The sequence below is a fragment of the Rissa tridactyla genome, unplaced genomic scaffold (genome assembly GCF_028500815.1).
Source record: "Rissa tridactyla isolate bRisTri1 unplaced genomic scaffold, bRisTri1.patW.cur.20221130 scaffold_427, whole genome shotgun sequence".
Lineage (NCBI taxonomy): Eukaryota > Metazoa > Chordata > Aves > Charadriiformes > Laridae > Rissa > Rissa tridactyla.
The window spans coordinates 42,369-65,780 of NW_026529637.1; the positions used below are offsets into that span (position 1 = coordinate 42,369).

Here is a 23,412-nt window from a genome sequence, read left to right on the forward strand (position 1 = left end):
GAGAGCTCGCACGCACACGGACAGAAACCGCCAACGACGGGCGTTACCAACGGGGCTTGTTCGGAAAAAGAAACGGGAGGAGCTTCTAAATTAAGTGGTGACTGCACAGCCAGCGCGTTCCTGACGGCCTCACAGCGCTCAGCTGCCCTTCCTATGCTTCACCAACGGCAGAAATAAACTTGCTAATTTAATAAGAGAATTGAAATGAAGAATTCACTTAGCAGCTGTCTCCGCGGGGGGCAGGGGGGTGTTACGTTCCGGTTAACCAGACAAACAAATTCAAAATACCCAAAAAGAAACAAATCAGCTTTACTGATGGAGCTGCTTCATTTCTTAAATAAAAACAGAGACCACAATCAAGCCAGTCGAGGTTAACATCCTAGAGAGGGAAAAGGGGCAGACGTTTAGTAAAAGAGAGAAGTTGCGAGAACGTGTGGTCAGGGACCGACTCCGGGGGTTGATTCTTCGGTGACCTCTGTGCCCCAGCGAGGTGTGGGGGGGAAGGAGGGCAGATCAGCAGCGGCGAGATGGTTTTCGGGAGGGCACTGGTCAAACCAGCGAGGGAAGGTGCCTGGCCCTGAGCACAAGACGGTGCAGCCGATTTCATCCCGCTGCCTCACCTACGCACAGGGAAGGAGCCTTTCCCGAGAAGCAGCTTCCTCCTTGCCGAGGTGCCGAGTCTGGCGTTGGGATTCCCATGGCCGCGTCCCTACGTGTTGCTCCTCTCCTTTGCTTTTTCACCTTTGCTGTCCTGGTGGGGAAGAGGAAAGAGAAGCAGAGGCTTTAGGCTGCCCCATCGCAAACGCCGTGCCGGGGGGGGGGGGTGGCAGCGCTATCGCCAGGGTCCTGCGAGCAAAAACCCTCCACTCCTGGGTGCCAAAACGCGGCCACTGCCTGCCCGCGCCTTCGAGCCCACTCCGGGCACAACCAGCTCCCTTCCCTCGTGGTTAAACATTTCTCCGTCGCGAGGGCTTTCAAAGGGCACCTCCATCGGATGATCTCACAGTGGATCTACAAACGCTGCATGTTTCCCAGCCCTCTACCACGCCGCGCGCCGCCTCCCTGCGTACGGGGAAACAACCGGCACATGCCTGCCCGGGTCTGGGCTTGCCGCGATTCAGGCTTGCTCAGCTCCCACACGCTAAGCAAGGTATTAAAAAAGAAACCAAACACACACGTGGCATTCTGGCGCGCACACACACACAGAGCTCCCAGTACCGGAGCGAGGAAATAATTCCCAGAGCAGAGAAAAGGCTCCCATCTCTGGAAAGCCTTTAAGTCTGCTGCACGAGTTATCTATTGCTAAGGGCTCGACGTTTGCTCTTCCAGAGAAGTCACTGCCTCCCAGCTTAGTGCTGGATTTTTCTCTCTCTAGCATGTTCTGTTTTCTACCCTGAGCAAATTTAAGAGAGAAAAAAAAAAAAAAAAAAGCAAGAGTCAACTTTGGACTTACTTTTTACATGGGTTTAGTTTTAAAGTATTTAGAAACTCAAATTAACTGGAGCCCTGCTTACCACCTGCAACGAGAAGCTGAGGTTTGGGAGACGTCAAAAGATGAGGCAGTTTAAGATTTCCTCGGAACAACGTATTTTTTTTGGATGGGAGACTGCAGCACCACGCACACCCCACGGGTACGGCACCACACACGCACAGACTCACGCCAAGGGGACGGTACCTCCGGAGGCGGTGGCTTGATAGTCACAGGCTGGGACGTCCTTCGAGGCGGAGAAGGCTTGGGCTGCACTTGCTGCTGGACAGTGTTGTAGTATGTGACCCCTCCGTACACCTGGGACTGGGCCTGCGTTCCCAGAGAGCAGAAGGGTCAGTGCTCTTCGCTGTGGCGGGGGCACAGAAAGCTGCATCCCCTGCGACAGCACCACGCGTCTCACGCAGCCTTTACCACACACAACTGGGCTGTGAAAAGATGCCACCACCCAGCGCCGAAGGTGAGTAGCCACAGGGGGATGGGGGTTGATTTGTGCTGCGCTCCCCCCCCTCCCAAGGCTACAAAAAACAGTGGCAGTTCCAGCTCCCGGGGGACCCTCGCCCACCCCTGCCCCTGCCCAGGCGCTCCCTGCTCTCGGCAGGGTGGGCAGGGACAGGCTGCAGCAACCGCAGCCCCCCCGCCAGGCTGAAGTTCGCGGCAGATGGGTTTCCTTCACCCTGCAGAGCTTCCCAACTGCCACACAACGTCTGCGCTTTGCAACAGCAGCAGCTTTCGTTTTTCTGCACAGACAAGGCAGGTAACAATTCCCTTTCGCACCGAGATCCCCTCCAGCTGCCCTGGGGGCTCGGGATGTGCCCCAAAAGCAGAGCGATTCCCTGCCGGGGCAGCTGGGATCAGCCCAGGGCAGCTGGGAAGGTCAGAGAGGCTGCAGGGCTCGGGGAGTGTGCACATCTCTGGTTTGCCACTGCGTGTCAGCCGTGTGCCGCTCGCACTGCGGCCACGGGGAGCGGCTGGTTCCTCGTCACAACGCCCACGGAGATCCGTCTCCTCGCTGCCCAGCAGCTACCGAGGACACCGAGGTCGGACGCGGAGCAGGAAAAGCCAGCCCCGCGCTGGTCACACCACGGGCTTTCCCGGTCGGTGCCAAAGAACAGCACCAGCCAGTTTCCAGCCTCCTGCCTCCATCTCAAACAGAAAGGGCTTCCAAAGCAATTTTCAAGGTGTCCTTGGCTTAGCACGGACCTGGAGGGGACATCACCATTCCCAAGCTCCTGGTGGGCTGTTTCCCTGTTCTGTAGGGGAAAACCTCAATTCTGAGATCCACCGCTACAGGCGTTTCATCCACTAGACCCTAACTCCAGGGCAGCTGCGCAGCAGCCATGGGAGCAGCCCTTTTCATTTACCCGCCCCAAGCCAAGAGAGCCACGACAGTAAACAACCTCCCGCCACGGAGCAGCCCAGCTGCTCCCCGTCCTCTCCCAGGAAGCCTCAGGGAATATACCCACACCCCGGACGACCCCATCTGCTCTCCATGGCTCCCGCTCGGGAAGGAGACGCGCAGCGCAGCTGGCTTACCTGCGTGTTGGAATAGAGATGAGGAGGGGGCGGAGGGGGGAGCGCTCCTGGGGGGTAGGGGTAGCCAGGATTCCCAAAATTCATGACTCCAGGAGGGGAGAAGTAAGTCGGCGCTAGCAGCTGCTGCGGCGGGGGCTGGCCCGGGGACATGGAGACGGGCGGAGGGTACAGGCCAGGGTTTGCCATGGGGGCTGGTGTCTGGTGGGGATGTAAACCTGGGAAATAACGTAAGTAAGCTGAATGCGATGTTGCGTGTAAAGCCAGAGTGTCCCGCGGAGGGCCGGGGTGGCTATGACACCAGCAGGTCAGCACGGCTGCGCCTTCCCCGCTGCGGCAGGAAGGAGAAGCGCTCTGCTCAAAGGGCTCTTCTGCAGCCACGAGGCCTCAGCTCCTACGCCGGGGAGGAAAAAAAGGAAGCGTTTCTCCGCACAGCGGAGCACGGCCCCCTCCCCAATGCTGGGGCCCGATTCACCGGAACCGGACACGGCCCCACTCAGCACATCTACTTCAGGAAACAGTTTTTGTGGGCAAGATAGAGAACATGCCAATTCAACAGCTCTCATTTCTGCTTTTCTTTTGTGCTCTCCAAGCAGCAGGGACTGAAGAACCAGCCTAGCGCGACAGCTGGCAGAGCCAAGCGCCCCACTGAAGGGGATGCGACTCAGCCAGGAGGGTCTGCACAGAACCCGCAGACATCCAGCTAGAGGTGCCAAAACGTTCAGATCATCTCGGTCCTGCGCTGGCTGCAAAAGCCAGAAACGTCTATTTTTCTTTCCGTAAAATTTGTATTGATCCAGCCTCACCGCATGGGGGAAGCGGGTCTCTTCCATGTTGTAGAAATAGGAAAAACGGATTCCCCCAGCGACAGAGGCTGTGTGAAACCGGAGTTATCTGCTCCCCTGAGCTGCCCCAGGGCACAACCGCAAGGTCGGTACCAGCTGCCTCGTGCCCCGCCGGGGTGCTGGTTCCTCACCTGGATGAGGGAGGTGCATTTCTGGCTGTACGATCATCCCTTGGGGCGGCAGCGGGGACGGGTTCTCGCTGTGGGTGTAGATTGGTCCCTGGAATTGTACTGCAACACACAACAGTTGGTAAGGAAAAGCTCCAGCGAATTTTATTCTACTGCAGCAAGTCACACGCACACACACACCCCCCCAGCCAGCTACCGTTACAAGACCGGTACGCAGTGCCGCAAGCTGCATTCCCATCGGCACACGCAGTCTACCAGGCTCACAGATGCTACATACTCCCGACAGAAAAGCCTCCTACTCCCTTTACAAAGCAGGAGAATACTCGGGGAATTTCTTCTCCAACACTTTAAATGCCGGAGTAAATTTCTAATCTATCCCCAGTCTTGCCCTGTAATTCTCCCCGCTCTTGAATGTCAAAGACATCGCTCTGATTTCAAGTTAATTTTAAATCCTAGTTGTCATGAGGAAAAGCAGTGTCCTAAAGAGCCCTTGCACAAGGAGGGGAGGTGGTAATTGTGTTTCAGTGGGTTTAAACACCAACCAGGGAGGCTCGGAGCAGCCTTTTAATTACCATCCAAGAGGATGCCAGGACACTATTTGCAAAGGGAAGGGAAGACAAAGCCCCCAATTTTCCTGACCCTAACAGGAGGGGGGGACTCCTGCTCCAGCTGCTCAGCTGTGAGCGCACACGGAGCCTCAGGAGCGGGAGGGAAACACTCACGTGGGTCGTAGTAGTGCCCTTCCATGATGCTGATGTGCATGGGGGGGGCAGGTTCCGGCACCGGCGGTCTCTGCCGCTGCGACGAGTAGCGTTTCACGCGGCCCCCCTGCACCGCCTGAAAGAGTCCAAAGGCATCGGGAGGGTCAGTGCGAGGGGCAGGAGCCCCCCCTCCAGCAAAGGAGCACGGACCCGCTCCCCCGCAAGCCTCGGACACACGGTAAAAACTCTCAACACCCACAAAAGGGAAAGGTGGAGGCGTCACGGGCAGCCTCTAATTACTGCAACCCAGAAACAAATAAATGCTCAGCTCCCGCGCTTTAAAAGCAAGAGTCACGCTCCACGCAACACGCTTTACCATTTCCTCCATCCTGTTAAACTGAGGCGGTGGCCCAGTTCCCACATGCATATGGTTAGGAATACCTGAGGAAGAAACAAACTGGTTATTACGGTTTGCATTTGTTGCCAGTAAAGAGCCACCTCATCCGCCGAGGGCGCTGCCAGGAGGTGTACGAGCGCCAGCAGCCTGGGGACGTTATTGTACCACAAACAGAGACACATCTTGCCTTCATGACAAGAAACCTTCTAACAACTTCATCTCTTAGATTACAATTTTGAACATTTCAGTGCAAATTAGAAGCTGTTGCGCCCATGGTGCTAGAAGCTGTTGTGCCAGGGCGCAATCATCCACGCTGCTCAACACCTTTTAAATCTCACTAAAAAAAAAAAAAAAAAAAAAAAATAATCCTCAGCTTGAAATCCAGGTCCTGATCTAAGCTCTGCTCCTGCGGAGACAAGGACGTCTGCAGAGGAGAAACAAGGATCCGCGTGGGACCGGGTAAGCTGCAGTTTAAACTCTTTACAGGGCGCAATCACTTTCATCGTGGGCTCCTTTTAATTCAAACAACTAAGTTCCGGCGCACATTGAAAACCAGGGTGCCAAAGTGATCACAGGCGATTCCAGGGGAGCGAACGGGGACAAAACAAACACTGGAAGTGCCCATGGATCACTCACCGGTATTGCAAATACACGCACAGGGTTACATGCTGTACGTACAGAATGACCTGATGGCTGGCTCCGCTAGCCTAACGCCTCCCAGAATTAACTCCTACCTTCTCTGCTAGGAAGAAACAAAGGGACAGTGGAGTAACCCGTCCTTCTTACAGGCAGAAAGTGGTCTCCTACCTGCAGTCTAGAGCTGTCTCATGCTAAATTTGTTGAGATGCTTTATTTTTAAGCTTATAAGAAAAAAAAAAAAAGTAATCTCATCTGCAAATCACAGCACTTTTGAACTCTCATTCTCCTGGCATGTTTAAAGCCTGTCTACTCGCATCCGCAGCCGAAAACAAGGGTCCGTCCACACCAAGATTTTACCAGCCACATCAGTGCAAGAAGACTCATGGTTTCATGACCTAAAGCTCGAGATACGCTTACGAAAGCGGCAAGTCACTTTCTTCTCCTTGCTCCAGTTTTACGTCCCTTGGGAAGGACTCTAACACTCCCCAGAAAAGAGTCTAATTCTGTAAAGAGATAATTATACCTGAATGACCTCTTGCAGGGATGCTCAACTAGAACTCAGCCCTCAGCTCGCGCGGGGGGCGCTCTGCCACATCTCCCTCCCTCCGCCGACACAGCAGCTTCCTCCTACCAGGCACAAATGGAATTGCCCACCCCAGTCAGGCCTTAGCTAGTGGCCACTGATTCTCAATGCTAGGAAATGAGCCGATAAACAGAGGAAAGCTCCCTTCTGCTCCTACCAGGACATTACGGGAGCCTGATTATTCATTACCCTTACCTGCCAACCAAGCACAATGCCCCTTATCTCCCGAACTCTGACTCCTGCCGCAGGAGCCTGTCTCACCATGATTCACACCGCACAAAGTCCCTGTTACCTGTTCCACGCGCAAGCCTTCAGCTTTACTGAACCTTCCACGTTCTCAACGCAAAACAGGGCAGACAGAGCGAAAGGATCTACTCTTATGTCCTTCCCAGCCCTAATTCAATTAACCTACACGGGAATGTTTAATTTCCCCTTTTTCTCTTCTGTTTTGTCCCCTCTAACCATCTCCAGTGTACTTTCTCAGCAGGGTGCATCGCCATCACGTACCTACCCTGAGACTGGACTAAGGCAGAGACAATTCAGCTCTGACCGACTACACAAACGCAGGATTGCCTTTGGCTGGGGCTGCAGTGGGAAACCAACAGCCTGCGCCCACTTACCCCTCAGCTCCCGGGGCTGTATGAACTGCGACTGCCCCGGAGTCCAGTTCTGCTCGGTGAGATTCATTTGGGTCATCTCTTGCTCGAGTCCATCCAAGTTGGATTCTACTGGCGACTCCCAGTTACTGCTCTTGGCTGGTGGGGGCGACGTCTCGGCTTGCACAGGTTTTGGAGGCACAGGAGTCAGCCCTTCTGAAGCGGGCACTTCATCTGCCAGCTTCCCTGCATCCCCAGCTTTGACTCTGGTCCTTCTTGCCCGGGAATAAGACTTCTTTTCGACTGGTCTGTCTGGCGGTGGCTGTGCAGCATCAGCAGCCATGGCTTGGTTTTCCAGAGCGACCTCCTCCTTCACAGGGCTGCTGTGGACATGCGCCGCTTCCATCTCAGGTGACTTATCTCTGGGTGGGGTTTGCTCTGCGCGCTTCGCTCGATAGTTGCTCTCCTGTTTAGCTTGCTCGCCGTTTCGAGACAGATGCGGGACGCTTGCTTCCGAAGTTCGGTAGCTTGGACGGGTCTCTTTGTAGCCCCCCATCCTCGGGTAGTTCCTAGGTGGGTGCATCCTGCCTGTTCCTGCCGAGTTCCTGTTGGTGAAGTTACGCGGGGGAGCCGAAGTGCTGTCTGCGCCTTGGTGCCTTGGGGGCTTATTTGGCCTCTCGTTGGACCAGTTTGGGTCTCGCTGAGGAGGACTCCCAAACCTGAGGGAGAAAAAATAGTACAAATGACTGGAAAGAAATCCCCGGGTGAGAAGCACCACTGTGCCAGGGAAACCCTCTCCGGGACACAGCATCCATAAATCCCAGGACCAAGGTCCCACCCCGGGGTCAAAGCCAACCAAAGGGCTTTCCCTCTTCAGGGCTTCAGACTTGACTTCCCCTGGGACTGGCCAGGGTCTAGTTGGACTCTGCTGCTCACCGCGGTTTGCGCATCCTCCTCGGCTTGATGTCGTCGGGGTTGTGAGCTGACCTGATGTCATAACCATAAAGCGCGATCAGCTCCTGCCTGGTCTTGGGCGCCTGCTCGTCCTCCCGGAATTTGTCGTGTTCCCAGCGGCCCTCATCCTTCCACAGCTTTCGCTGACGACCCTTCGGCCTGGAACAGTTACGCAGGCAGGACCAAGAGGTTGGTGGAAAGCCAAGGAGATGTGGCAGCTTCAACCAGCCCCACACGCAGAGACAGAGCATTTCTACGGCAGGGTGTGCACAGCAGACAGTGTCTCTTCTTCCTCCCGCTCTTCCTGCCCAGCACCTGCTGCTCTACCCGCTGCGAGTTCCAAAAGAGCAGCAAGGAGGGTCACTGCTCATCGGGAAATGGCTTTCCTTGTGGCTTTTTTTTTTTTTTTTGCACCACCCTCAGTCTTTCCTTCAAAACTAAGAGCTAAAACGTCCTCACTCTGCCAGAGAGGGGCAGACACAAGGGGGATGCTCACATACCTGACCTCCTCCTCCTGCGTCTGCCCTCGGAGGTCGTGCTCGAAGAAGAGCCCTTTGCGTGGGATGTAAGCCGGGTTCTTTCGATCCTCATCGTCGTCCAGGTGCTTGGGAACTTTTTTCCCAACTTTATTTTCAACAGGTTCAGTGCTCTCCTGTCAAAATCAGACAGCTCTTACCACTGCAGCAGTCCCTCTGCGAGAAACCCCCCACGGCCCAGAGAGTGCATGTTTAACACCTACCTGCCCATCCCCGCTTTGCCTCTCACCAGTTACAGCACCTTTGGAGTCAGGTTTCTCATCCCCTTTCTCTGCTTTTGCCGCTGACTCGCAGGAGTCATTACTATCCTGCTTCAGTTCCATTTTGGCACTTTCTTCCTCGCTGTAATCCTCCTCTTCTGCCTGAAAGGGCCCCAATTACTCATCAAAGCACCTTTAGCAGCAGGTCCCCCACGAATTTCCCTGCACAAGTCCCCAGATCTGGAGTTAGATCCCTGTTCCAGTTGTTAGGGGCCTGACTCTTTCGAAGCAGACGATTAGCTCTCAAGGTCTTTCCTATCCCTGTATTTTTACGGAAAAAGCAAAGACTAAACCCAACACCTCTCCCCACCACCTCCTACCAGCGACTTCAGATCCAAGACTCGGGCTTTCTAGAGCAGAGCCGGGACCAGCTCCCCCACAAAGCCACGGCCTCTCACTGCTATGAAAGGAAAGGGCTCGCGCAAGCCTGGGAGACCAGCAAACAAGGGCCCTCAGACCATCCCTTCCTTCCCACACCGAGGGCCCGGATCCAGGCAGTGCCGCGCTTCCAAATTCCCTGGAGTTACTCAGCTGACTCACTCCGAGCACTCTGCTCGCAGGAGCGTGACCTTGTTTCACCCTCCAGGAGCCTGCAAGCCTTGCTTAGGCTGGAACTGACACTAAAAATAGCTCTGCGTGATTAACAAAAAGACTGCTCTATTTTTCTCTTTCAACACAGCGTATTTGCACATCAACTGCTCCTTTTGTTTACGTTGGGGAAACCCAGACGTGGCATTATTTTTAGGCACAGGAACAGAGTCATCCTGGCATGTCAGTGATGCAATACCCCCGCTGCTCCAGCGGCCCAGCCCGCACCAGTCTGTGCTCCGAGCCCGCGGGGAGCTTCTGCGCAGGTTTCCAGGTCTGAAGAGCTGCTGCATCACCACAACAGTGAACGCGGGGAGCTGCCCCTTACCCTCCACGTGCCTCTACAGCCCGCCATGCTCCTTCCTAACTAATGGCAAAGATTAATTCACAAATTAACAGCCCCTGTGAGCTCTGATTTCACCTGCCTCGTTGTTTTGTGTTTTCTCTTATAGCTGCCCCTCTCAAGATTCCCCCAACACCTGCCTCAAGAGAAGGCTTTTCTCTAGAAAACCTTCACTGTAGTCATTAGGAACCAGAACTTCTCTGAACTTCCGCAAGATGTTAAACTTCCAGTTCTGAACTAAAAATGCAGGGAAAGCCACAGGCTGCTGCCCAGGCGCAGGCAGGGGATCTCGGTGCCCGTGAGGGGGGATTTTCTCAGCACACACCCAGCACGGAGCTGCCAGCACTCACGGGGTGCGTCACCCCTCCATCTGCAGAAGACAGGGATGCCGCCTGGGATGCTTCCAACCCAGCACTTACGTTAATTTCGAAACTAATTAAAACACAACCAGCATCCTGCACCTCCTTCCACACCCTTCTCGGCCACGGAAAATCCTGCTCCCAGTATACAGCATCTGAGGAGGTGCTTTTTTCCACCCTGTACATACTGGCCCTACATGCACCCCCAGCAGCGCAGGCGGCTTCTCGCCAGGGCTGTGCCCAGCGCCGTGCACCGTGCGGGAGGGAATTGCCCATGGAGAGGCTCAGACTGGGAGAGACCGTTTTCCTCTGCAGCAGCGATGACCACGCCACAGCGCAGCTCGCTCCAAGTCTCTGCACAGCCGGCGCGAAGCACACGAGCTGGGATCTTAAGGCAAAGGCAATCCCCGCCAACAGGGTCAGTGGAAGAGAACGAAGGACACAAACTGGGTTTTGTGCTAAAATTATGCGCGATGCAGTCACTCAGCAGAACCCTCTAATCACTAGGACAGAGACTCCTCTTACCTCTGAGTCTTCTGCGCTTTCGTAATCCGAGAGTACAGCTGCAGGGGAGAGAAAGGAGTTTGGTGTCAGGGCAGAAACAGAGACAGCTTCTCTCCGAGCGTAACACGCCGCGCTGCGGGCGAGCGTTGGCAAACACACGCTGAGCAGTCCCAGCAAGGGGACGTCAGAGGCCAGCACCAAAGTGTCCCTGATAACCACCCTGATAACCGCTAATACCATCGCCAGCTCACACAGGAGGAAGCAAGGGCGAGTTTGTGGGATACTGTCCCTGCACCCCACGTTTGCCTGCTATTACGAGGTAATATTTGGGATGACAACAGCCACAGGAGTATTAGAAAAGGCATTTTGCCCAGTTTTTACTCTTTGCACGCAGACGGCACTTGCGATGCCAGAGAGAGTCGTTACTCACCATCTCCTTCAATGCCATCCTCGCTTTCCTAAGGAGAGAGGGAGAAAAAGGTGCATTAGCGGAGGGGAAGGTCAGCAGCCGGGTCCCTGTGGCATCCTACGATCCCAGACATAATTATGACAAGGTCCGGCCCTGGTCCTATCACATCTGCCCTTGGACGTTCAGCTTCAAGTGACCAAGAAAGAAGAAACAAATTCAGGGCTCCCAGTACCTTTCTCTAAGATCCTTCCAGAGTGAGCTATGCTGGGGGAACGCAGCTCGAGAAAAAAGCATAAACTCTGTTAACTGCTGGGGGTCTTCGGAGAGAAAAGGGACACGGACAGACAAGCCAGGCTCCCCTCCGATAATGGAGAGCCAGACAGCTAACTCGGGAAAGGACAAGAGGATTACTTAAAGCAGGAGCCCAGGAATAACGAACAGATGCTGAGCAGGACCAAGCTTAGGGAGACATCTGCTAGAGACTCCGGCGACAGAAATACAACCCTGCGCCCGAGAGAAGACGCTGGATGAAGCGGAACAGCTCAGACGGGGGAAAGTTTCTAGTAAAAGAACAGACTGATCGAGTCGCGCAGTAAAAACAATCTCAGATCAAAAATAAAACCAGCCAACGCGTTAACGAAATAAGCTCAAACGCCAAAACAACGGAGTAGAAATACGCTGCAACTTGGGGGGAACTTGAAATAACTAGGACTATAAACCCAGCACAAGACAAAATCCCACCCGGCCCTGAGCTGCCGGAGGAGGAGGAGGAGGAGGAGGAGGAGGAGAACTGCCCTGCAGCGGTGGGGGAGGGCAGCGCCACAAAACTCCCCGGAAAAGGTTTTTAAAGCCCTCACTTAAAAAAAGGGCTGGTCGGGGTTGATAAGGAGCAGGAGCAGCAAAGCCCCCACCCGCACCCCAGGGCTGGGGGACGGGACCCCGCAGCGCGGAGCCGGCCCTGGGACACAGGGGGAAGCCCCTACCCAGCACTGGGGGGCCACAGAGCCCCGCTCTCCCCCCAGGCTGCCCCCCCTGCACACACAGGGGGACCCAGCCCGGTTCTCCCAATTCCCTCAGCTCTCCAGCCCCCCCCGACACCCCAGTATCCCCCCCAGGTCCCTCCAACTCCCCCCAGATCCCAACACCACCCCACCGAGCCCCAGACTGCCCCCCCGTGCCCCTAGATCTCTCCAACCCCTCCCCCCCCAGGTCCCAGTGCAACCCCACAACCCCGTCCTCGAGCCCCCACAACCGCACCCCCGCTTCCCCAGGCCCACCCCCGCATCCCAGCGTCCCCCCAGGTGCCTCCAATCCCTCCCCCAGGCTCCAGTGCCACCCCACCACACCGCCTCTGAGCCCCCCAACTGCCCCCCAGCCCCACTGACGCCAGAGACCCGTCCCCTCGCCCCCCAGGCCCACCCCGTTCCCGAGGCCCCGCGACCACCCCTCCCCCGCACTCACACACTCGGACTCGGGCGCGCTCTTGGCCGCCCCCCCGGCGGCGCTCTCGGCCCCGCGGCTCCGCGGCCCAGCGCTGAGGGCGCCGGCGGAGCCCCGCGGCGGGCGGTGGGGCGGGCGGGGGGAACCGGATCCCGATCCGGAACCGGAGGCGGATCGGGAGCGGGGGGCGCTGGCGGCCGAGTCGGCGCTGTCGGAGGCGGCCGAGTCCGAGTCGTCCTCGCTGTCCTGCGAGGCGCGCTGCCGCCGCCGGTCCGCCATCTTGGGCAGAGGCGGGGGCGGGCGGCGGCGCGGGGCACCACGGGACGGACTACAGCTCCCGGCGGCCCCCGCGCGGCGGCACGTCACCGCCGTCCCGTCAGCCCTTGCGGCGGCGGCGGCGCCCGCGAGCGGCCGCTCCCCGCCTCTCCCCGGCAGGGGGCAGGCGCGCGCCGGGCCGCGTGCCAACGTCACGTGACGTCACGGCGGCGGAAATGACGTCGCGCGCGGGGGGGCGCGGAGGCAGGAAGCAGCAGGCAGCGACCGTTTTCCTCGTTTATTTTGTTGGAAAAAAAAAAAAAAAAAAAAAAAAAAAAGAAAGAGAGAGGGCGGGCGTGTCCGCGCGCCAACCCCCCGGCAGCGCCCGCCGCCAACCAGTTCATAACTTTATTCGTGGTTTTTTTAAAACAGATTTCCTTTTTTTTTTTTTTTTTAAATTTTTTTTTTTTTTTTTTTTAAACAGGTTTCCTTCCGCTAATTAACCTCGGTGCCGGGCGGGAGCTGGGTGCGGCGGAGGTTGGGGGTAACTGAACCCTCCCCGGGGTGGGGGGGGGCCCAGGCCCGGGGGAATCCCGGCATTTACCGGGCCGATGGCACCGGCAGCACCGCGACCGGCGGCTCCCTCCGTCAGCGGGGCCCAAGGGGCCCGGTGGGAGCCACGGAGCACCCTCCCCCCCGCCAGCCCCCTCCCCGCGACGCCAGCTCTCGCAAGACACCTTTTGCCAACCTCAAAACATTTAAATTACAACAAAAAAAAAAAACCAAACAAAACCAAAACACCAACCAAAATAAAACAACCTTTAAAAAAAAAAAAAACCCAAAATTGTGCGTATAGGAACTCTATTTCACAAAAAAAAAAAAAAAAAAGAAAAAAAAAAAAAGGTTTTGTTTTTAAACTCTCCCCCCCCTCCCACCCAACCCCCGACCCCATTACAGCCCCCGGAAAGGGGGGGGGGAAGCCCAGAGTGGCCCCCCGCCCCGCTCGGGCACCAACTGCTCTTTATCCCCGTTTCTACCCGAACCCAACACGAAGGCAGCGGCAGGCAGAGTCCCGGCGGGACGCGGCACCCCCCCCCACCCCCGGCACGAAGGCAAACTTCCAAAATACACCGAACGCGGGCTTGGGGAGGGCAGGGGCAGCGAGGACGGGCAGGACGGGGCCGGGGGCCGCCCGCTGCCCCCGGGGCCGGAGCAGCCGGTGGGAAACCTCAGCCGGTGCCGCCGGGGGACGAGTCCGGGAAAACGTGTTGCAAAACCCAAAAAGAACAAAACTGGGAGTACTGAGGAACGGAACCATCCGGCAACGAGAAGGCAGGGGAGGGCAGCGGCTGTCGGCACGATGCACGGAGCTCCTGGCGGCTCCGTTATTTCCGGCAGGTCCGGTGCGGTGTCTGCTTCTTCTGCATCTCCAGCCGGCAGCGGCTGCGCTCGTCCAGCCAGGGCAGCTCGAAGTTCCTGCGGGCAGAGCCGGTGTCAGCGCGGCACCATCCCGGTACGAGTGACGGTGCCCGGCACAGCCCAGCCCCATCCCCTCCCGCCGCCGGTGACACCGGTACTCACTGTGGGGTCAGTTTTGGTAAGGGCCGGCCAAAGGCGACGACAGGCAGGTAGGGGGTGATGAGCAAACTTTCCACTGCGGGAAAGACACCGGAGCGTTAGGTACCCCCTGCCTGCACCCCCCTGCTGCCGGCAGGGCTCCTGCCTGCCCCCCAGCACCCCCTGCCTGCCCCCCGACGCCAAGCCAAAGGCACTCACCATCATCTGGCTCAGGGAAAAATGAGGTAACTTCAGGCTCCGACTCCTGAATCCCTTTCCTTTTGTACATTCGGAGCTGCAGCCGCTGTAGAATTCGCTGTTCCCTGATCCGCTGAATGTCCCACCTGGAAAACGTGTGTCATCCCCCACCCCGGGTGGTGAGAATCCGCAGGAAACAAGCGGGCAGGTGCCACGACCCCCCTGGGGAGCTCGGGGGGCTGCCGCGATGGCAGCCATGCAGGAGCATCCCTCCTCTGGCAGCGTTCTGCTTCCCACCCCCCGCTGCCGGCTGCGCCCTGGGGTGACCGGATGGCGTGTCCCCTCCTGGGTGACACCCCAGGGCCATTCCCTGCGGACCATCCGCTCTGCCGGGCACGCCGGCCCCCCATCACCCTCTTTGCTCCCACCTTTTCCTTCGTTTCTCATCCAGCTCCAGCTTCGCGTGCCGTTTGGAAAAGACGCTGTCATCCAGGTTCTGCAAGGACAGACAGGGATGAGCGCGTCCTCATGGTACCAGGAGCCGTCAGCCGGAGCCGCTGCGGCCCTTCGCCCCCAACCCCGGCCCTCCAACCGCAGCCGGGATTTGCCACGCTGTTTATGCCGGACGAGGGGACGAGATGCCACTGGCCCCACTGCCAACACCCCGATCCACTCTCCTGGAGCGGTGGAACAGCCGGGAAGGAGCCTGCGGCCATGCCGGTTCTGGCAGCAGCCACGGCACCCGCCGGGAGGGCGTACGTACCTCCAGGATGTCCGAGGGGTTGGGGTCTCTCAGGGGCTCCACAACATGGTCCCTCCAAGACGGAACTGCAGGGGGAGAGGCCAGGCTGTCACCCCGCGCCCCAGCCCCATCCCCGCCGCCTCGACGCCCCCCTCCAGCCCGTCCCTCCCTCGGGGAGCGCAGCTCGGCCTCCCCAAACCCCCGGCCTGAGCGATGCCGCCAGGAGGCGATCCGGGGGGAGGCAGAGCTCATCGCCATCCCCCCGGCCGAGTACAGAAGCAAACCTGAGCCGCTCCAAGAGGAGATGCGCCGAGCTCCCCCCTCACCAGGGCGCTCGCCATCCAGCGCAGCCTCGCCGCTGCCGGCAGCATCTGCCGCGGCACAGGTGCTGCCCATCGCCGGCAGCATGGGCGTCTGCCGCAGCACAGCCCGGTGCTGCCCATCGCCGGCGCTCACCGCACTGCGGGACCCAGAGGAGATCAGCCGGGAAGGGGGCGGTTGGCCGGACTGACACCAGATTCAAGGAACCGGCGCGGCGCAGCAGCGGCACAAGCCACAGACGCGTTTTCCCAACCGCCAACGGGAAGTTGCTTCATCCCTTGCCCAAACGGGCGCGCGGGCTGCTCGGCAAACTGGGCGGCTAATGAGAAGCGGGGCCGGCAGCCCTGCCCGGTGCGGTGCCAGCGTGCCAAGCCGGAGACGTGGTTCGGTAGAGCCCATCGCCGGCATCAGGGCTGCCACCCGCCGCCGCGGGACGAGCCAGCGCAGCACCACCGGCGGCAGCTCTCCCACCGCGACGGGGACTCTGCCCCTTGGCCAGCCGCAGGGCGAGGGCACCAAACCCCAGTTCCCCGGCCGCTGGCTCTGCCCCGACGCCCGGCACGCTGCCGCCCGTGCCACGGCGGGCTCTCCATCGCTTACTTGCTACAGTCTCCTCCTTCTTTGGGGAGGGCTCCCGCAATGGCAGCGGCGACGGGGGCGGCTGGTGCCAGCGGCACAAGTACATTTCGGTGGTTGAGAGATAGGGCAGGTCGTCTGTCTCGCTGCTGAAGAAGCCCTTCTCCTTGGGGTGGGCACCAGGGCCCTTCGGCGGGGCGGAGGCTCGGAGCGGGGTCTCCAGGAGCGAGCGGGGTTTTTCCGGAGTCTCTTGGCTCCGCAGTTCTCGTTTACAAACAGTTTCGGACAAGGAGCCGCCCGATTCCTCCTTCCCCGGGGAGTGCTTCGGAGTTTTACTCTTCACTTTTGAGAACTCGGACACCAGTTTTTTAACGGGCGTCTTCCTCTCCGCACTCCCGAACGTCGGCTTCCTGCGGGAGGAAGAGGAGCTCAGCCGGGCGTGCGGATCCTCGCCCCGCACCGGGGCCACCGGCACCCCCAATCCAGGGCTGCTGTGCCAGGGCCGGCTGGAGGCAGGTTTCCAGAGGCCAGAGGGGGCCCCCCAGTGTTTTGGGACCCCCCCCCCCACTCCTCGCCCACCCCCAGCCAGTGCCCACGGTCCATGCGATGCGCTCCCGGTGCCAGGCAGCCTCTCGGAGTGGCTCGAGCGCCAGCCCCACGGACGGTGGGTGAAGCCATGGGGAAGGTTCTCCCTGGCCCCACGCAACCCCCCCCCGGCACCCTCTAACCTTTTATGCCCCTTCCCGTTCCTGCCGTAGGGGAAGTGCTTGGGCTGCAGGGTCGGGGGGGGCTCCAGCAGGTCCTGGGGACACTCCAGCGGCAGCTTCTCGCACGCCTCCGCCTCCGGCTTCTCGTCCACCTCGAAGCCCTGGAAGATGCGGTGCTTCTCCCGCTCGCTGTCCTTCTTCACCAGCTGCACCCGCCTTTCCATGCGCTCGATCCGAGCGAGGAGCTGCAACGCAAGGGCGAGGGCTCACATCGGGGCTGCGATCTTGGCGGGGGGGGGAAGGGGACGACACCCTGCCTGCACATCCCTTCGGCAGCCGGGAAACACCCCGGGAAGAGCTGACCCACAGCACCGGAGCCACCACACAGAAGCGCCCCGGCACCGGCGGTGCAGGACCGGTGCCACCTGCTGTGGTGCCCGTCCTGGCATTTCCCTGGTGACGCTCGGGGTGCAGGAGCACGTTTGCCGGGAGCCCCTGAATGGTGGCTGAGCCGGCACCGCAGGGCTCCCGGCACCCCGGGAGTGCAATGGCTGACACCCACCCTCACAGAGGGGACGAGGGCAGGGTCTGCGGCCAGCACCGGGTGCTGCGGGCACCGCACCCCGGCAAGTTTAACGGCAGTGCCAGCAGGCAGGGGCCGAGATGGCCAAACGGCACAAAATGGCCACTTGCTCTCCGGTGGCTTCTTGCCCACAGCCCCTGCAAACCCCACAACGTTTCGAGGAGCCATTTGGGGGTCCCGACCTCTGCCGCACCCTCCCCGGGCACCCCGTTTGTAATTAGATGTGGGCTTCATTAAAAAGCAAGCACCCACCTGGGTGACACCCGCCCTCGGTCACCCGTCCCCACAGCCATTTGGCAAAGCACAGTGGGGGGGGGGACAGACGGCACCCCCCGGGGGGACGTGGCTGCCCCAGGCTCGGGGAGAAGAGCTGGCAGCAGCCCCCGCCTGCCCGGTGCACCGGGGGTTTGCCTGGCTGCGGTGAAGCCTTGCGGCGGCGGCTCCTCCATGTTGGAGGGCTCGGCAGCCACCGCAGGGACGCGGCATCGCCGTACGGCCCCGCCGGCTGCGCCACGTGGGGCGGCTCTTCCCTCCACAACCGGGGACGCCGCAACCGCCGGCACTGCAGGCGCACCAGCGCGGTCAACCGGCACGCGCCGCATGCGTGGGGCAGCGCAGGCAGGGCACCCCTGGGGAGCAATGCACGGCATCCATAGGGCACTGCAGGCAGGGTATATACCAGGGGCAATGCACGGCATCCATAGGGCACTGCAGGCAGGGTATATATAGGGGGCAATGCACAGCATCCATAGGGCACTGCAGGCAGGGTATATATAGGGGGCAATGCACGGCATCCATAGGGCACTGCAGGCAGGGTACATACCAGGGGTAACGCACGGCATCCATAGGGCAAGGCATGCATAGAGGGCAATGCACAGCATCCATAGGGCAGTCTATGCAGAGCCCATGTAGAGGGCAATGCACGGCATCCATAGGGCAAGGCTTCTATAGGGGGCAACGCACAGCATCCATAGGGCAGTGCAGGCAGGGTATATACAGGGGGCAATGCACGGCATCCATAGGGCAGTGCAGGCAGGGCACATATGGGGGGCAATATACGGCATCCATAGGGCACGGCACACACCAGGAGCAATGCGCAGCGTCCACCGGGCAGCGCAGGCAGGGTATATATAGGGGGCAACGCACGGCATCCATAGGGCAAGGCACATATGGGGGCCCACGCACAGCGTCCATAGGGCAGTGCAGGCAGGGCTCATACAGGGGGGGCAACACAGCGGGGGCAATGCCCAGCAGGGCCGTCCCCCTCCCAGGGGCCCTGCGTGGCCGTGGGGGGGTCCCCCATGCCCCCCACCCACCCCGCCGCCCCGTGGTGGCGGCGACTGAACGGGCGGCGGGGCAGGAAGGCGCCGCGGGCCCTTTAAGGCCCCCCCGCGGGCCCGCTGCCATGGCGACGGGCGGCGGCCCGTTAACCCCCGCCGGCCCGCCCCGCCCCGGGCCTTTGTGCCCCCGCCGGCCTTTGTCTGGGGGGGGGGGGGGGGGGGAAGTTGGGGGGGGGGAAGGCACCACCCCCTGGGTGCCTGGGGGGGGACATGAACACCTGGGGCGACACGGGGGAGGCGTTAACCCTTTGGGGGGGGTGCATTACCCCCCAGGGAGGGGGGTATTAACCCCCTCGGTATATCGTGAGGGCAGACTGATGGCCCCCCCCGCAGTAGTAGACCCCAAGGCATCGGGGGGGGGGATGGGTGTGTGTATTAACCCCCTGGGTGCTGGGCGGGGGGGGCGCAATAGCCCTCAAGGGGGGACATTAACCCCTGGGGTGCCTCGGGGGGGGGGCATTAAACCCCAAGGGGAGGGGGGCCGTTAACCCCCAACGGGGGGAGGGGGCATTAACCCCTGGGGTGCCACTGGTGGGGGGCGTTAAACCCCAAAGGGGGGGGGGCTGTTAACCCCCAAGGAGGAGGGGGGGGCATTAACCTTTGAGGTGCCATGGCGGGGGGGGCACTTACCTGTTGTTGGGTGGAAGCGCAGGGGGACCCCTGGGTGCTGGAGGGAGGCCATTAACCCGGGGGGGTTAACCTCGGGGGGGGGTGGGGGGTGTGCGTGTGTAACCTCGGGGAAGTAACCTCGAGGGGAAGGGTTAAACTCGGGGGGGGGGGGGGTATCCCCGTGGGTGGGTGGGGGTTAATCTCGGGAGAGTAACCTCGAGGGTGGAGGTTAAACTTGGGGGGGGGGGGGGGGGGGGGGGGCATAACCTCGTGGGTGGGTGGGAGTTAACCTGGGGGGGTAACCTCGAGGAGGGGGGGGTTAACCCCGTGGGTGGGCGGGGGTTAAACTCATTGGGGGGGGTAACCCCGCGGGGGGGGGTGGCAAATTCGAGGTTGGGGAGGGGGTAACCCCGGGGATATCCATGTGTGACCGGGGGGGGGGCGGTAAACTCGAGGTGGGGGGGTAACCCCGGGGTTATGTGTATTACCTGGGGGGTGGGGGGGGTAAACTCGAGGTGGGGGGGGGAGGTAACCCCGCGGGGGGGGGGGGGGGGCGTGTGTAAACTCGAGGTTAAACTCGCGGCGGGGGAAGGGGGAGTTAACCGCTGCCGTGCCGCGCTCCCGCACCCCCCCGCCTCCCGCTACCCCCCCCCCCCCCGCGCCGTACCGTGTCCCGCTCGGCCTTGAGCTCCTCGATCTGCCGCTCCTTGGCCTGCAGCTGCTGCTGCTGCTGCTCGATGAGGTCCAGCTGCAGCAGCAGGATCTGCCGCAGACAGGCCGCCTGCCCCGGCGAACCGCCGCCGGCCCCCATCCCGCCGCGCCGCGCTCCGCTCTTCCACTTGCCTTCAACGGCGGCGGCCGCCGGCGCCGGCGGCGGAGCAGGAGGAGGAAGAGGAGGAGGAGGGCCCGGTTCGACGGGCCCCGGCCCCGCCGCGCCCTCCCCGCCGCCGCGCCCGGGCAGCACCGCCTGGTAGCGCGGCCGGGCGCCGGCATCCCCCGCCCCGGCCTGCCTGCCGCCGGCCAGCGGCACCAGCCCGGCCCAGCGCTGCTGCTCCGCCGCCACCCCGCCGCCGCGGCCCTTGTGTGCCCCCAGCGGCGGCGGCGGCGGCTCCCGGGGCCGGCGGGGCGGCGGGCGGTGCGGAGCGGTGCCCTCCTCCTCCTCCTCCTCCTCCTCCTCCACCTCCCGCCCCCCCCGCGGCGGCTCGGCCGCCCGGAAGGCGGTGGACCTCATGGCCGGGCCCCGCCGCCGCCGTTCCGCGCCGCCCCGTTACCGCCCGCCGACGCGGCGCAGCGGCGGCCGCCACCGGCTGCGCCGTCCGGGGGGCGGCGGGGCCCCGCCGCCATCAGCGCAGCGCATCGTCGCCCCCCCCCCCCCCGCCCCGGGTGGGGGCGGTGGGGGCCGCGGGACACGGGCTGCCCCGCCGCCGCCGCCCCCCTCCCCCGGTGCGGGGCCGAGCCGCGGGATCGCTCCACACGGGGCGGGGGGGGCTCGGAACGGGGAAGAGGGGAGGGAAGGGGAAGGGGCAGCCGGTACCGGGGGCGGGTGGAGGCCGGGCCCGCGCGGCGGCCCCCGGTTACCTTTAAACCGGGCTCGGTGCGCATGCGCCGCCGGCAGCGGAGCGGGGGGGGGGCCGGGACCCCGGGGGCGAGGAGCGGGGCAGGTCTGAGCGCGGGAGGGACCGGGGGCAGCCCCCTCCACCCACCCCACCCCCCGGGACGTGGGGTGGTCCCCGGTCCCCGATCCCGATCCCGGTCCCGGTCCCGGTCCCGCGTGGGTGCTGCCCGGGGGTGCCGGGGGGGGGGGGGGGGTCCCGGGCCGGCAGTAGCGGGGCGCGGCCGCCCGGTGGCTCCCGAGCGCCGGGGTCCCGCCCCCCGCCCCGGCCCTGGCCCCGTCCCACCGCCCACCGCGGGTTCGGCGGGGTCCGGCCCGGCCCCACGGCGAGGGGACCCGGCGGGGAGACCCTGCTCCGGGGTGGGGGGGGGGTGGGGGGGGGGCGGGGAACACGGACCCACCGCCGCGATCCCACCCACGCGGGGGGGCCCGGAGGGGGCCCGCTCTGCGGGGACGGGTTTGTCCTGCGTGAGCCGCGCTCTGCCAGTGCCCCCGCGGGGCTGCCGCCCCCCCCGTGTGCTCACACCCCCCCCATGGGGGTCTGCAGCCCCCCGGTATGCACACACCCCCTCTACGGGGTCTGCAGTCCCCCCCAGTGCAGCCACGCACCCCCCCCATGGGGTCTGCAGCCCCCCCGTGTGCTCACAGCCCCCCCACATGGGGTCTGCAGCCCCCCCGTATGCACACACACCCCCCCATGGGGTCTGCAGCCCCCCCGTGTGCACCCACAAACACTCCCCTGGGATCTGCAGCCCCCCCCCATGCACACACACCATCCCACGGGGTCTGCAGCCCCCCCCCGTGTGCACCCACAAACACTCCCCCGGGGTCTGCAGCCCCCCCAGAGCACCCAGCCACACTCCTGGGGGTCCTGCAGCCCCCCCGTGTGCACACACATGCACACTCACATGCGCACACAGCCCTGCGGTTCCCGGTGTACATGTGCAAGTGTGTGCACATGCACACACACCCCCCCGCAACACACACCCCCCCCCGGGCAGAGACTGCAGCCCCAGCGTGCACACGCATGCACACGTACACGCACACACACATGTACACGCACACACACGCCCCCACAACACCCCCCCGGCAGAGACTGCAGCCCCAGCACGCACACACATGCACACATACATGCACACACACATGCACATGCATGCACATGCACACGCACACACATGCCCCCACAACACCCCCCCGGCAGAGACTGCAGCCCCAGCACGCACATGCATGCACACGCACATGCACACACATGCACACACCCGCACACCCACACGCACACATACACACCCCCATGTGTATGCATGCACACACACACACGCACACACATGCACATGTGCATGCACGCACATACACGCATGCACATGCATGCACACGCACACACCCCCATGTACATGCACACGCACACACATGCACATACACGCTCACACACACATGTACATGCACACGCACACACATGCACGCACACACGCACATGTACATGCATGCACACACACATGCACACGCATGCACACGCACACACACCCATGTACATGCATGCACACACACATGCACGCACACATACACACACCCCCGTACGTGCACACGCACACACATGCACATACACGCTCACACGCACACATGTACATGCATGCACACGCACACACATGCACACGCATGCACACACACACGCACACCCCCGCAGCGCCCCCCCCCGCAGGGAGGGCCCGCAGCCCCCGCTGCAGGCACCCGCGCACCCTGCAGGCGCTGCAGCCCCGCTGCACACACGCAGCCCCCCCGTGCTGCAGCCCCCGCGCACACACGTGTGCGCACACACACACACACACTCTCACAGCAACCCACCCCCCCAACCCCCCCCCGCAGCACACGGGGCCGTGGCATTGGGGACACGCAGGGGACACGCGGGGCACGTGCCGGGGATGCGCAGGGGACACGTGGGGGACGTGCCTCGCCGCAGAGCCGCATTCACGGGGAGGGGAGGGACACGGCGGGCCGGGGGGGGGGGTGTCCCCCGCACCCAACACCCCCCCACCCCCCCACGATGAGTTGTGGGGTCCTCCTCCACCGCGGTGGCCGTGCCACGCTGGCGGTGCCACCGCCGCCACCCCCCCCCCCACGGCGGCGCAGGGGAAGCCCCCCCCCCCCCCCGTGTGTGTCACGCCAAGCCCTCCGTCCCGCCGCGCGCACACGCTCGCCCACGCGTGTCCGGGGCCGGGAGGGGGTGCGCGGGGGGGGGGGGGGGTGGTGAAGGGAGTTGGGGGGGGGGTTCCCGGTGCCCCCGTCCCCGCTGCGGCAGGCCCACGTGCCGGCCGGGCGCCCGCCCGCACATGGCTCTGCAGCAGGGCCGCCGCCGCGCGGGGAGGCTGCTGGGGCTAAAAATGGAGCAGGGCTCACATGCCAGCGCCACGTGACGCCGCAACCCGCTCGCTGGGATGGAGAGGGCTCCCCGCACCCCAGCAGGAGGAGGAGGAGGAGGAGGAGGAAGGGAGCACCCGCTCACATGGGCCGGCAACAGACGCCAAGCGGCCTCGTGCCCCCCGCCCCCCCCCCCCCCAAACCCGCCGCCGCCCCGTGTGGCCCCCCCTCCGCCCCCCCCCCCCCCCACGGGGGGGTC

The 23,412-nt window shown here is 62.3% G+C and overlaps 2 protein-coding genes across 4 annotated transcripts; both read right to left on the reverse strand.

Moving 5' to 3' along the window:
• Nucleotides 1-285: 285 nt before the first annotated feature.
• On the reverse strand, nt 286-12,618 carry CASC3 (CASC3 exon junction complex subunit). Of its 3 annotated transcripts, none has more exons than XM_054187531.1 (13): nt 12,323-12,618; nt 10,883-10,910; nt 10,474-10,511; nt 8,602-8,760; nt 8,363-8,514; nt 7,845-8,021; nt 6,933-7,627; nt 5,070-5,134; nt 4,715-4,829; nt 3,996-4,094; nt 3,023-3,237; nt 1,660-1,798; nt 286-751 (listed from the first exon to the last, which is right to left on the reverse strand). In XM_054187531.1, the coding sequence occupies exons 1-13, from the start codon at nt 12,578-12,580 to the stop codon at nt 738-740; spliced, it is 2,154 nt and encodes a 717-aa protein (XP_054043506.1). In that variant the 5' UTR covers nt 12,581-12,618; the 3' UTR covers nt 286-737. The 3 variants fall into 3 exon arrangements, with proteins under 3 accessions (XP_054043506.1, XP_054043505.1, XP_054043507.1); XM_054187530.1 differs by having other exon boundaries at nt 1,676-1,798; nt 12,323-12,617; XM_054187532.1 differs by lacking the exon at nt 8,602-8,760 and having other exon boundaries at nt 1,676-1,798.
• An 884-nt stretch (nt 12,619-13,502) lies between these two features.
• Nucleotides 13,503-20,162, reverse strand: MSL1 (MSL complex subunit 1). The gene is made up of 8 exons (XM_054187534.1): nt 19,857-20,162; nt 16,679-16,902; nt 15,975-16,360; nt 15,075-15,139; nt 14,740-14,807; nt 14,333-14,457; nt 14,138-14,210; nt 13,503-14,032 (listed from the first exon to the last, which is right to left on the reverse strand). Exons 1-8 carry the CDS (start codon nt 19,998-20,000, stop codon nt 13,942-13,944), a joined length of 1,176 nt encoding a protein of 391 aa, XP_054043509.1. The 5' UTR covers nt 20,001-20,162; the 3' UTR covers nt 13,503-13,941.
• Nucleotides 20,163-23,412: the final 3,250 nt, after the last annotated feature.